Source organism: Suncus etruscus, chromosome 10 (genome assembly GCF_024139225.1).
Source record: "Suncus etruscus isolate mSunEtr1 chromosome 10, mSunEtr1.pri.cur, whole genome shotgun sequence".
Taxonomy (NCBI): Eukaryota; Metazoa; Chordata; class Mammalia; order Eulipotyphla; family Soricidae; genus Suncus; species Suncus etruscus.
In genome coordinates this window covers 39,872,620-39,887,031 of record NC_064857.1, presented here as the reverse complement: position 1 = coordinate 39,887,031, position 14,412 = coordinate 39,872,620, and the positions used below count along the sequence as shown (strand labels likewise).

General features: G+C 37.5%; 1 protein-coding gene across 2 annotated transcripts in view; it reads right to left on the bottom strand.

Moving 5' to 3' along the window:
* LOC126020481 (aspartyl/asparaginyl beta-hydroxylase-like) overlaps window positions 1-14,412 on the bottom strand; it is a 92,620-nt gene that overhangs the window by 62,286 nt on the left and 15,922 nt on the right. For both annotated transcript variants that reach the window (XM_049781962.1, XM_049781963.1), the window contains exon 2: window positions 270-419. In XM_049781962.1, the coding sequence (XP_049637919.1) occupies window positions 270-419 (150 nt within the window). The remainder of the gene's footprint in view (window positions 1-269; window positions 420-14,412) is intronic.

Sequence of the window (14,412 nt, the reverse complement as noted above, 5' to 3'; positions counted from 1 at the left end):
CTCTATGCTCAGAAATCACTCCTGGCAGGCTCGGGGAGCCATATAGGATGCCGGGATTCGAACCACCGTCCTTCTGCATGCAAGGTAAATGCCTTACCACCATGCTATCTCTCCGGCCCCGAATACCACATTTTGTTCCTCCCCTATTGCAAACTATTGAAAGGCACAAAAATTAACAGTGCCAGAAAGATAATGAACAATCTTAAAAATATCCCAGGGCTGTCACTAACTCATTTAAAAACACATGGAAGAAATGATAAAGTTCTTACCTAAAACCTCCTCATAATCAACCAGCTCAAACCAAACAACAGCTACTGAAGTCCAGACTCCAAGTAATGCAATGACCATAAACCAAGTGAAAAATGAGCTTCCAGAAATGCCTCCTTTTCTCCCATTCTTGTGTCCTCCGTGCTTTGTCTCTGTTTAAAAACAAATGTTCAAAATTATTGAGAGAGAAAAGCTACTGAAAAACTCTTTAAAATGCCCCCATTCATTTCATTATATTTCTTAATGGTAGATTGCTTCAAAATTAGGTTTCAGTTAAATTCTCAGAAAATTTTTGAAAATAAGACATGCAACACAAACTCAACACCATGCACAGAATACTTTGATTTCAAGGTAATGAAAGAATCTAGAAATGGACTAAATATTTCTAAAACAACAGTTGACCAAAGTAATAGCACAATGAGTAGGGTGTTTGCCTTGCACATGGTCAACCTGGGTTCAATCCCATGGTCCTAATTTAGTTGATCTATATTTATCCAAGCCTGCCAGGAGTAATTCCTGAGCACAGAGCCAGTAGTAACACCTAAGCACCACTGGGTGTGGGCCCCCCAAAAAATAGTTGATATATTACTTCCAAGTTTCTTTATCGAAACTACTTTTTTTAAGGATTACCTTCTTCAAATTTCAGAATATAGAAACAACTTCATATAAAAACAATAGCCAAATCCTTTAATGTTCCATTTAGTACCTGGAGAATATTAAAAACTACTAACAGTCACAGAATCATCCTGTTGCTTTTTTCTTTTTAAAGTGAACAATAAACAAAACTGTCTCCATATGCTTGGTAGAAAATATAAAGTCAAAGAAAACTAAGATTTTATAGGCAATAAAGGTCAGAGATGAGAAATCAGCAAAAAAAAAAAAAAAAGACAGTATAACTCCATCCATACTCCTTTATGAGACCCACAGGGATCTAAGGAAACAGGAAAAGGCTTGTTCACAATTGGTTTCCATGCAGGAAATTGTTTTCTAAACTGATGTCCGCCCAAAGTTCCATTTATTACATACAAGAATACAAAATACTTTATAGTCTTCAGGAAACTTCTCATATCCAAAGTAAACAAAAATAATAATATTTGGTACAGACAACACTGCTTTTAAAAAAAACTTATTATCCTGGGGCCAGAGCAATAGCACAGCAATGGGGCGTTTGCCTTGCACATGGCCGACCCAGGACGGTTTGATCCCCGGTACCCCATATAGTCCCCCAAGCTTGCCAGAAGCAATTTATGAGCACAGAGCCAGGAATAACTCCTGAGCACCGCCAAGTGTGGCCCAAAAACAAACAAAAATCTTACTATCCCAATTCTACAAGAAATATAAAATGAAAAAATATGAATGAATGAATGAATGAATGATGAATAAAGAGGCTGCATCATATCTCCACAACCTCCAAGAGAAAGCAATGTTTCTCAAGCAGACAGTGGAATACTGTTTTGTATTATTCAAGCACCAGCCATCACTTCCAAGCTGCTTTCACAACTAGGACTGTAAGTGATTCTCACAACAGTCTAGTCAGAGTGTCTCAAAAGTGGCAAGAATGGATAAATTTTTCATATATATAATAAGATATATTATGTAAATATGCATATGCATACATAATATACATAATATATATTATATGTACATATAATACATATATATGTAATTTGTTCTTCATATGCAGGACAACATACATAATATACATAATATATATTATATGGTTCATATATATGTACATCTAATACATATATATGTAATTTGTTCTTCATATGCAGGACAATAAATATCCCAGGTTTCCTCTAGAGCCAAAGATAAAGATCAGTAATCATTGCAAAAATACCACCAAGCATTTCCAAATTTCCCCCAATATAAATGTTCAGTTAAGAATCACTGGAGATTAGGGCCAGAGTAATAGCACAATGAGCAAGCTGGCCTTGCCCATGGCCTACTGGGAGTTCAATCCCCAGCATCCTATATGGTCCACTAAGCCCTCCAGGAGTAATTCATGAGTGCAGAGCCAGGAATAAACCCTGAACACTGTTGGGTGCAGCCCAAAAACAAAACTGATAACCAAGGAAAAGAAATAAAAATAAAACCAGAAAAACTCGTCTTATTTATAGAAAGATTAAGAAATTGTCACAGCACATATTTAGCATAGCTATGAAACCTAATTTCCATGGTCCTAATTTATTTGATCTATATTTATCTATATAGAGAGAGATGGATGATTGGAGCCAATGGAAATACTTTTTTAAAAATCTCATTAGCTCTAAATGAGAACCTGCTTTTCTGACTCACAAATCCAATTCTAGTTACAGAATAATGACAGTGGATTTCCAGTGGCTAAAAAAAATTATAAAATATCAATTCTTTATATTTTTTATTTTATTTGTTATGATTTATAAAACTGTTACAGAGTTCAAAGTATTCAATTATATTGTCAATATTCTCAGAATATTGAAATTGAAGGGGAATTCTTATTAAAAATGATACATACAACAGAGTAATTCTAATCAGTCACTAGGTCAACTTTTTTAAAGGGATCGTTAAAAATTAAGTTGAGATAAGAAAAATTCTACTTGTATGTAGGTATAAATGTGCAAACATAAATATTCATCTATATATTTTCAAAATTTAAGAATATAATTAAATTGGATAAACTTCAGTCAGAAAAAGTCAATTTCCTTTTTAATATCTGTCAAGGCTTACTGCTAGCTACATACTCAGGGATCACTCCTGGTGGGGATCCAGAGAAGACTACATGTAATGCTGATTGAATCCAGGTAGTTTTCATGAAGGGCAAGCACCTTACTGATTATACTGGCCCAGGGGGGAAAAAATATTTAAATTAGAGCCAGAATGATAGCACAGTGGTAGGGCATTTGCCTTGCCCACATCTAACCCAGGACAAACCCAGATTCAATCCTCAGCGTCCCATATAGTCCCCAAGCCTGTCAGAAGTGATTTCTGAGTGCATAGCCAGGAGTAACCCCTGAATGTCACTGGGTATGGCCCAAAAAGCAAACTAAGTGAAGGGAGGGAGGGAGGGAGGGAGGGAGGGAGGGAGGAAGGAAGGAAGGAAGGAAGGAAGGAAGGAAGGAAGGAAGGGAGGGAGGGAGGGAGGGAGGGAGGGAGGGAGGGAGGGAGGGAGGGAGGGAGGGAGGGAGGGAGGGAGGGAGGGAGGGAAGAGGAGGAAGGAAGGAAGGAAGGAAGGAAGGAAGGAAGGAAGGAAGGAAGGAAGGAAGGAAGGAAGGAAGGAAGGAAGGAAGGAAGGAAGGAAGGAAGGAAGGAAGGAAGGAAGGAAGGGAGGGAGGGAGGGAGGGAGGAAGGAGGGAGAGGGAGGGAGGGAGGGAGGGAGGGAGGGAGGGAGGGAGGGAGGGAGGGAGGGAGGGAGGGAGGAAGGAAGGAAGGAAGGAAGGAAGGAAGGAAGGAAGGAAGGAAGGAAGGAAGGAAGGAAGGAAGGAAGGAAGGAAGGAAGGAAGGAAGGAAATATGTTAAATAATACACATTTACCTAAAATCTATTTACAGATATTTTAAACATGATTCTAATTTCAATCAAATTTCCTAACATACTGGTAGCTCGGGGCCGGGCGGTGGCGCTCGAGGTAAGTGCCTTACCTGCGCTAGCCTAGGAGACGGACCGCGGTTCGATCCCCCGGTGTCCCATATGGTCCCCCAAGCCAGGAGCGACTTCTGAGCGCATAGCCAGGAGTAACCCCTGAGCGTCACTGGGTGTGGCCCAAAAACCAAAAAAAAAAAAAAAAACATACTGGTAGCTCAAAACTAAAGAAGAGACTCAAAACCACTCTGACCCCAAATGTTAAAGCCACAATGTTGACTAATGTTCTGAAAATAAGAGTTGACATAAGAATCTAGATAAATAGTGAGAGGAGATATTTATGATTGATGCTTGTAGACAAAGCCTGCATAGTCACTCAAATCATCTATAGCACTGGTAAAAACTGTTATGCTTATCTATCACTGAAATATTAATTCTGGGGGAAGCAGGAGCCACACCAGGTAGTTCTCAGTAGTTACTCCTGTACATTGCTTGGGGGTCAATCCCTGAAATGCTTGTCAGAATCTGGGATTCCCAAACACAATGCTAGTCCTTAAAGTTAGTCCTTAGAGCTATCTCCTGAAACTCAAAAATATTATTTTAATGTTCTTAACAATAAAGGGATATATTTGTCTTAGAAAGGCCTTCATATTTCATAATTAAATAGACTGATAATTTTAAAAGTAAAATGAATGAAACCCAAATACAATCATGTATGTAATAAAGTTGGTCAAATAAAAAAAAAGGAAAAAAAATTTCCTATACATGGATGTACATGGAAAAAAAAAGAAAAAAAAAAAACTAAAATGTCCAAAAATGATATAAATGACTTACATTTATTAAAATATAAGCCCTGGGGCCAGAGCGGTGGTGCAAGCACTAGCCTAGGACAGACCGGGGTTTGATCCCCTGGCATCCTATATGGTCCCCAAAGCCAGGAGTGATTTCTAAGCACATGGCCAGGAGTAAACCTCTGAGCGTCATCGGGTGTGACCCAAAAACCAAAACTATATATATATATATATATATATATATATATATATATATATATATATATAAAAACACTATTTTATGAAATCCTTTTGTAATACCGCATGTGATATGACTAGTATTATTAATCTGGTATGCCAATATTTACTAAGTTCATGAAGAAAAATAAACAAAAACAATATACTGTGGTCTTTCCAAAGATGTGTTTTTATGATAACATTTTTACTGATACCAGTTAATAGATTTTTTTGAATATAATATGCTTGCCCCAAAGACAGATAAGTTTTGAACAGCTAAACTCAAAATAGGTACTATGAGATAGAAGGTAAATCCTTCAAGAGACTCTCTCCTACATGTTAGCAATAGCTGAAAATCATCATGGGGGGAATCGAAATGTGTCTCTCTCCAAAATGAAAACAGGTTAAAGGACAATAGGTAGCTTACTTGCTCAAGAGAAGGGAAATAGAAGTACGCCAGCAGCTAAACAGAAGTTCATGTAAGTGAAACCTCTACTATCCAAAATATAAGTCAACCATCCATAAGTTTTAGTTAACCAGGTGATAGAAGAAGTTACATATTTACAATATAAACCTTATTTCTCTACACAGACAACCCAGAGGAGAAATGTCTTCTAACGTACTAAAATCAAGCATTTATCTCAAGGCACTTTATCAAAATAGTCAAGTGAACCATTCTAACCAATTACTCAACAGTTTTCAAAACACAGAGACTCATGTTCTCTATGCTATTAATAGAAACCCTTTCAGTGGCTGTTTAGGCAGTTGAAGAGTTGGAAGCAGTTTTTTTAATTTTATATTTCTTTCTTAAAAGCTTTCAATATGAGTAGATAATTTTTAGGTACAAACTAAAGCAAAAACAAATCTACAGAAATGCAAATTGAACATATTTACTATTAATGATCCCATTTTAGAACTAAAATAAAATCCTAGTGTATTTTCTTTGCAATCTCCTCAGCTTTAAAAAATTATGTAAGGTTCAACCAAGTCTTTGCTTGAGCTAATAAAGTTTGATCGTTAGTAAGAGGATATATATGTGTATGTCCTTTAATTTCTTATAATTTTACATGATAACTGAATATAGTCAATACATTAAATTTTCTGTAATTTAATGAAAGAACTAAGAAAAACGTTTTGTAATTCTTTTTGAAACTTGTAAAAAACTGTTCTCTGGTAACATACTATTCCAATGAAGACAACAAAACATTCAGTTTAAAAATAAATTACTTTCTGAAAAATTAAACTGAGAAAGTAGATGTCTCTAGCAGTTCAAAGTAGAAAAAGCAAATATAACTATTGCAAAGTACTTAGCCAAAATTATTCTTAACACAACTCAAAATGAGCCTAAAACGTTCCAGCTGATTCCAAATCAATTTTAAACTAAACAATAAAAATCCATCTTTACCTTCAGCCATTTTGATGTCTTCAATCCATGAATAATAAATATATTTAAAAAACAACAGAGTGCTAAACAGCAGGCATCAAGTACGACACATGCCCTTCTCGGTCTACTGGAGCTTTTCACTGGCCAAACTCTCCAACAGGCCAGACCTCTAGATCTGAAATTGGACCTGACTGCAAATTGTTCACTGGTTATTTTTGGAGGCCTCGACCTCATGGCCAAATACTGCTAATTGCTCAGGCTCAATGTATTCCTACCACCCTTTCTCCCACATATGGGGTTTTTGTTCTCTCTCCCAACATCACAACCCACCACCATCACCAAACTCAAGAATCTTGGAAAAAATAAAAGAAAAAAAACTGTGTAGTCACTTTTGTTTTCTTGGATACAGTCTTTAATGACTTTAGCCTATGTACCAAATCATTCCAAAAGGAAACAAACTCTTCCTAGAACATGTGGCGCTGTGCCCAGAAACAGCTTGGCTTGATTTGGCCTTCATAAAAATGACCATTAAGTTGTTGAATGAAACAGAACCTAAAATAGGTAAGAAATGAATGTTCTAAATTTCTGGTTCACAGTCATCACTACCCCAGTGCTAGATTCTGCAAGAGAACAAGTCCACAGCATCCAAGAATGTGCCAAGGTCCATAATTTTCTTCAACCCTAAGATCTACTTTTTCTCTTCTTTTAGGGGATTGCTTTTTGTTTGGGGGCCACACGTGGCTGAGCTCAGGGGCTACTTGGCAGAATCAGGAGACCATATTCTCAGATGCTGGTAATCAAACTCAGATTGGCTGCATGTCAGGAAAAGGCCCTAATACTACTATTCAGATTCCAGAGTGAGCTTCTTAAACTGTTTATCACTACAATATCCTGGAATCAAGTAATTCAGGAATATGGGGTTGGGGAAAAATCTTAAAAATTTGTTTCAATAGGGTCAGAGTGATAGCATAGCGGGAAGGCATTTGCATTGCACATGGCCGACCCTGGACAGACCTGGGTTCAATCCCCAGCATCCCATATGGACCTGTGCCTACCAGGAGCAATTTCTGAGCACATAATTAGGACTACCCCCTGAGCACTGACTGCTAGGAGTGGTCCAAAAAAAAAAAAATTTGTTTTAAGAAGCTTGGAGACAGAGTAGCAATTAGATTTGTGCCCAGCCTGGCTTTAATTCCTGGCACCACAATTCTAGAGCATCACTGGGTATGGACCTGGAGGCTTCTGTGCTCTTCTGGGGTTACCCAGAATGTCCCTAGCAAAATGGCTTCATTTTCTGCCACTAAACCACTCTACATGCTTGCAGAGAATCACCAGTGAAATGCCCCCGAAATTTCTTCAACAGTGTTCCTAAAATATTTTGTAAAATAACTTTCTTCATGATCTATTATCAGGAAATGTTTGATTTGTATTAACTAATATATATAGCTAGATAGCCTCATTTAAAAATTTCACAGGCAAAAAGTAGAAAAAATTAAAGCAGCCTTGAGCTAGGAAACACTTTCAGGTAACTCAGAGATAAAAAGAGAAAAATATTGCAAGACTATTATTGCTAGAATCTACTTCTCTCCAATTCCATCTGCAAAAACGAATGGACTCAATTGTTGGGTCACTTAATTCACTGACTTTAATTAGCCTTTCAGAGGGTGCTGGAAGAAAGTACAGAGGACAGAACTCTTGCCTTGTATGAAGATGACCCGGGTTCCAACCTTGGCATCTGACATGGTCCCCTGAGCCTGGCCAGGAGTGATCCCTTAGCATTACCAGGTGTGGCCCAAACCAAAACAAATAAAATTAGCAGCTCAGATACTTTAAATAAGAGTTTACATTAATTCAACACAGATAGTATCCAGAGTTAAGAAAACCATCTCAAATTTATTTTGTTCAAATTGCATGTTTCACATAAAAATTAGGCATTTAAAAGTTCAAAAATGGAGTTAACAGCCCACCACACTAACATTTGATAGCCCAGAACTGGGACAGAGGAAAGGAGGTTTTGGACAAACTAATTGAAACCAGAGTCTTGGTGTCCTCTGAGATCACTTTGCCCAATTCCTTCCTCAAAGGTTCTATGCCACTAACATTAGTGATTACAAAAATATTAAATGTAATAAATCATCTGCTTATGAAAGTTTAAAATGATGCAACTTAAGTATTTCTTGAATTTTGCTATTTCCTTTGGGTGGTTTGGGAAGGCACAAGAAGAGAATTCCTAGCCCTCTACACTCAGGGCAGGTGGTCCCTTTCCAACTTAGGAGACCTGCATTCTACTTTCCACTATTTTCAACTTGTTAGTTCACTTTGACACTGACTAGGTCAACAAACTTCCAGGCCTCAATTTTCCAGTCTCTATATTGTATCTTGGGAAAAAAATAGAAATGCAAATATTTGCTGAAGTCATCTCTCCAACACATTTTTATTGAGTCTATTAAAACGAGGGGGTAAGTCTCCTCATACCCAGATTGTTGGGGTTTTGTTGTTGTTGCTGTTGTTGTTTTCTGTAATACAAGATTAACACCAATCTTCCCTCAGCTCACTAGGGCTTCTTCTCAGTTTATGCATCTGTGCAAGGTCAGGTCCATCCTGAATTACAGCTCTGTGGCCAAACGTGGAGCTAAGACAAGCTAAGACAGTACATCTGGGTATACGCCAAGTACAAAACACTTCTGACTTTTTAAATTGTATTTACTAATCTATTTTGATTTGGGACCATACCCAGTGGTCGTCAAGATTCATTCCTGGCTCTTAACAGGTCACTTCTGGCAGGCTCAGGGGAGCATATGGGATGCCAAAGATAAAATCCAGGTCAGAGGGGCCGGAAAGATAGCATGGAGGTAAGGCATTTGCCTTGCATACAGAAGGTTGGTGGTTCGAATCCCAGCGTCCCATATGGTCCCCCAAGCCTGCCAGGAGTGATTTCTGAGCGTAGATCCAGGAGTAACCTCCTGAATGCTGCCGAAAAGAAAAAAAAAATCCAGGTCAGAAACACATGCAAGGAAAGTGCCCTACTATACTATATTGCTATACTAATACTATGGCCCTCTGCTCTGATCTCTTTAATCATGTATCCACACTAAATTGTCTCTTAGGTATTTTAGAGCCATTTACAGATATTTTCAAATTGCCTTTTCTCCTCTGTTCTACAATAATGGTTTTTCTATTATTCCAGATATGGTGACCAATATAAATCTAAGCAATATTTAATCTCTCATAACAAATATTTGTTTTTGTTGTTTTGCACCACATCTGATGGTACTGCAGTCAGGAAATCATTCCTGGCAGGGTTCAGGAAGTCATATAGGATGTCAGCTGATTGAACCTGGGATTGAAAAGTTCAAGGCAAAGTACCTTACTTCCCCTGCTCTTTCCAACCCCACAAATTCTTAAAGAAATAAACATAATAATTTACAAATAACTGTCTTTAGCATAACAACTAATTGTAATGAAGTTATTGCTTATGAAAAATTGTAAATGTTTAATTTGCATTAAAATTATAATTTTTAATGTCTGAGAAGATTATTACAATTATATTAAACTGACTATTCCTTATCATAGCTTCTGGAATTTAGAGCAATTTCTGAGTCCAAGTAAAGATCAGTTTCCAACCTGCTCAGAGAGACAACTATTAATAGACTAATGTTGGTACAGATAGACTACAGGAGCAGAGACCTATTTTCATGGAGTATAGATTTCTACCTTTGTTCAAATCCACCCAGTAAGAATCTATCAGTTCTGTCAGAGAGGGTTAAAAGTGTCTGTTCTTGAGGCTGGAGAGATAGTACAACAGGTAGGATATTTGCCTTGCATGTGGCCAGCCCAGGTTCAATCCGTGGCATTCCATATTGTCCCCAGACTGCCCATAGTACTTTCTGAGCGCAGGGTCAGGAGTAACCTCTGAATGTGGCAGGGTCTGTCCTCCTCTACCCCCACCCCAAAAAAAACCCACAAAAATAACAATAACAACAAGATTTCTCCCAGAGTCCTCAAATGTCTATTACTCTACAGGGCACTGTGTCCATCACAAAAAGGTTCTAAATCTCTGTCTAAAGAGAGGCCTGAGAATTTGCATTTCTAGTAAGTTCCCAGTTGGTCTGATGCTAATGTCAAAGAAAACATAGAATCAATGCACTACTGCACTAGTCATAATTCATTGTCAGAACCTGGAGAAGCAAAATAAACTTTTGGAGTTTACAAGCTTACAGGCCACCGTTCCTAAAGAAATAAATAAATAAAATAAAATAAAAATAACAGAACGCAATCAAATGCTCTGGTGAAGGGGAATACATTTTATGACTGAAACCGAACTACTAATATGTTAGTACCCATGGTGCTTAAATAAAGATATTATAAAAGTAATAACAGAATGCACGTTTTTCTGTGGGTTTTTTGTTGTTTTTTTTTTTTGGTTTTTGGTTTTTGGGCCACACCCGGCGGTGCTCAGGGGTTACTCCTGGCTGTCTACTCAGAAATAGCTCCTGGCAGGGCACGGAGAGATAGCTCAGCTGCGTTTGCCTAGCAAGCAGCCGATCCAGGACCAAAGGTAGTTGGTTCGAATCCCGGTGTCCCATATGGTCCCCCGTGCCTGCCAGGAGCTATTTCTGAGCAGACAGCCAGGAGTAACCCCTGAGCACTGCCCGGTGTGGCCCAAAAAAAAAAAAAAAACAAGCAAAAAAAAAAAAAGAAAGAAAGAAAGAAATAGCTCCTGGCAGGCACGGGGGACCATATGGGACACCGGGATTCGAACCAACCACCTTTGGTCCTGGATCGGCTGCTTGCAAGGCAAACGCCGCTGAAAATGTACATTTTTCTGACAATGTTTCCAGGATAGAGCAAATGCTCTTTAGTTCCACAGCAATTCTTACTGAAGAAAAGTAAAATCACATCAAACACCTGTTCTGATCACAGCTATAATAAAACTAGAAATCAGTTAATTACAAATAAAAGCACTAAATTATATTAATATGGGAAGACTGAACAAAAAATACTTAAAAATCAGTTTAAAAAAGGAAAAGAAAAACAAAATGTACTTTGAGACATATGAAAAAGAAAAATTTAGAAAACAAAGATGCATAATAAAAAAGCAGAGTATTAATATAGGAAAATAAAAACACCATTTTGGGTCACGAATTGAAACGATTAAACCTGTTGGACTTCCTAGAGGATGCAAAGTGAGAAATGTAAAAGGAGCCTAGTATTTCTGGCATCACAGAATCATAAGAGCACCAACAAAACTGAAGCTTACAGAAGAGATGGCTAAAATTTATACAAACCACACAATCTACTAAAAATGACTCATGAATAGAAAATATATACAAACTCTTACTAGTAAGAAAACTAAATCACTAAAGATGTCACAATAAATAAAAGTAAAGGACTAGATATTTTCACTGAACAAGTTTACCAAACATTCAAAGCTCTAATCCTTCTCAAACTATACCAAAAAACAGAAGAGAAAGAAAAATTTCCACTCATTTCAAAAGGCCAGTATTATCAGGATATCAAATTTAGACAGAAAAAAAAATCATAGGCCAGCCAAAACCACTGATAAACAGAGATGCAAAGCTCTTCAATCTAATTCAATAATAAGGATTATATACAAGGAGGAAGTAAGCATTATTTCAGGATGCAAGACAGATTTCAACACGGTATGCTTCTTAAACCAAATGAATGAATCAACTCATAATACCATGTTCCCTCACCCCCAGGGCTAGTTCCTGCAGTGTCTCTCTCCTAGGCAAATAAAACTAGAGTCCAGATACAAGACAATAGAGTCTGATAGCTGAGTGCTCAGGACCTGATAACGATCAGGCCTCTAGGGCTACCCCATCAGGGGTCAGGAGTCACCAGGTCAAACCCAGTGGTGTTTGGGCTCAATTCAAATTCTGCAGTGCTTATTTCACTATTCTCCTTTGGATACTAAAGGAGACTTTTGTGACTTTTCCACAAGGCTACCTTAATGTCACACTCTTGACTTTTTAAGCTAGTACACTCAATGGAAAATTTTCAGTTCTCATCTCATCCCTGAACCCTCACTTTACTTGACCTCTCGGAAGAATTCTCCTTCCTTCTTAGATTTTTCTTTCCCCTTGACTTCAATTATCTCAGAATCTGTAATTGTTTTTCCTTACCTTTCTGTACCTTTCAGTTCACATACCTGGCTCATTCTATGCTAGTTGACTTTTAAATACAGAATTTCCTAATCCTTAGTTTTGATGCATTTGATAGCTGACTATCTTCAATGAGGATGACATTTTTTTTCCTCTTTAAATTCAAAGAACACATCATCTGTTTATTCAATCATAATATGTAGAGACCATCCAAACTCATCATAATTTATACAAATGAACATATGATATTTCTTCTTTTCTTGAGGTTATAAATTTCTGAAACACTTCAATTTCAGAGGATGCTGTAGCCTAAAACCTGGAAATCTTTTGTTTGTTTGTTTTTGTGGTTTTGGGGCCACACCAGGTGACACTCGGGGTTTACTCCCGGCCATACACTCAGAAATCGATCCTGGTTTGGGGGACTATATGAGACGCTGGGGGATCGAACTTTGGTCCATCCTAGGCTAGCACATGTGAAGCAGACAGTAAATGACAAGGGTGACAAGTTTGATGAGGATAATTCATAATTTAGCATGGTTGTAAAAGCTTGATTTAGATTTCCCTTCTCTCTGATTTGAGAGATGAGAGTTTCATATAAAGAAAGAATTCCAGGGGCCGAAAGGTGGTGTAAGTTTCAAATCTCTCTCTACCTATAAACTCCAACTTTTATGAATGTAGGGATTTTTTTTCCCTTTGTTCACTCTGGTATTTTTGCCAGGAACCCAGTAGGAAGTCAACAAATATTTGTTAAGTGAGTAAATTCCTTTTAAATCCTTGATAGTGTTTGAGTAGTCAGACCTCTACGAACACTTCAGATAGATGGGAGCAAAGTTTAGTCCTTCAGGTTTCCTCATCTTCATGAACTTAATTATCTTAAAATCAATCCATGACAGGGAAAACAAATAATATATGCACATTTTAACCATATCAGATCCAAAGAATTCTCAAACACACCACAAAACTGAAAGAATTGTAGAGAACATAGGTATTTATCATTTCTTGGTATATTAATATTTTATACCTATGTCTGTTAATCCCTCTATAACCAATGTTTCCCAAAATGGGTGTGACCCACCTCTCTAGGAGGGGTTTTGTTAATTATCGAGGGGCTAGTGGTAGTCTGGAATGCAATTGTGGGGTACTTGCTAAATATATGCATTAGGAAGGTAAAAATCCAGGGGAAGAATAAAGTAAATTATTTTCCTGAAAAAGGGGACAGTAGGCAAAGTAAATTTGGAAATGTCTGCAGCAGTGTTCAATAATTTAGTAGGTATAATGAATTTCCAAACAAATGTTATGTATAATTCACTTCCCCTAAACAAGTTAACTTCTTTACTATAAGCCACAGTTCAATATGTGTCCATCTGAGGTACATTTTTTTGTAAAGGGAAATGTCCTCACTTAGGGTGCACATTCCCTGTTGTTTAAAAATATATATATATACGTGTGTGTGTGTGTGTGTGTGTGTGTGTGTGTGTGTGTGTGTGTGTGTGTGTGTGTATGATCCAAATCCCCATAAACACACAGAACAATATCACTACAGCTTCCCTAGGAGCCTTCTTATTCACAGTCTATAACCACCCCAAGCCCAGAAATAGTCCCTCTGGAGTTTAGTTTTGCCTGTTCTTGAAATTTACCATAAACTTCATCAGAGATTAAGTGCTTATTTGTGTAAAGCTTTTCTTCCTCAGAGTTATGATCCTGAGAGCTACATTTTGTGTAGTAAAAGTTCATTCCTTTCTGTTGCTGGATAGTATCAACTGTATAAATATTCCAGAGTTTATCAGAGTGTGTTCATTCTTCTACTGATAGAAACCTAACTATTTACCAAATAAATAAAGCTAATAGAAATATTCCAGTAGAAGACCACTGCTTGTATATTAGATACATTCACATACATTTCTTTTGAGTAAAAGTGTAAAAGTAGAACCAAGTTAACAAGGCCTGTGCTTATTTCTCTATTATTCCTGTTGTTTGGGGGAGATAAACTTAATAGCAAAACACTACTCAAGTCTGGGGAATTGGTTGGCTGGCAGTTCAAAGCTAGAGCCCAAAGATGTGGTGCTGG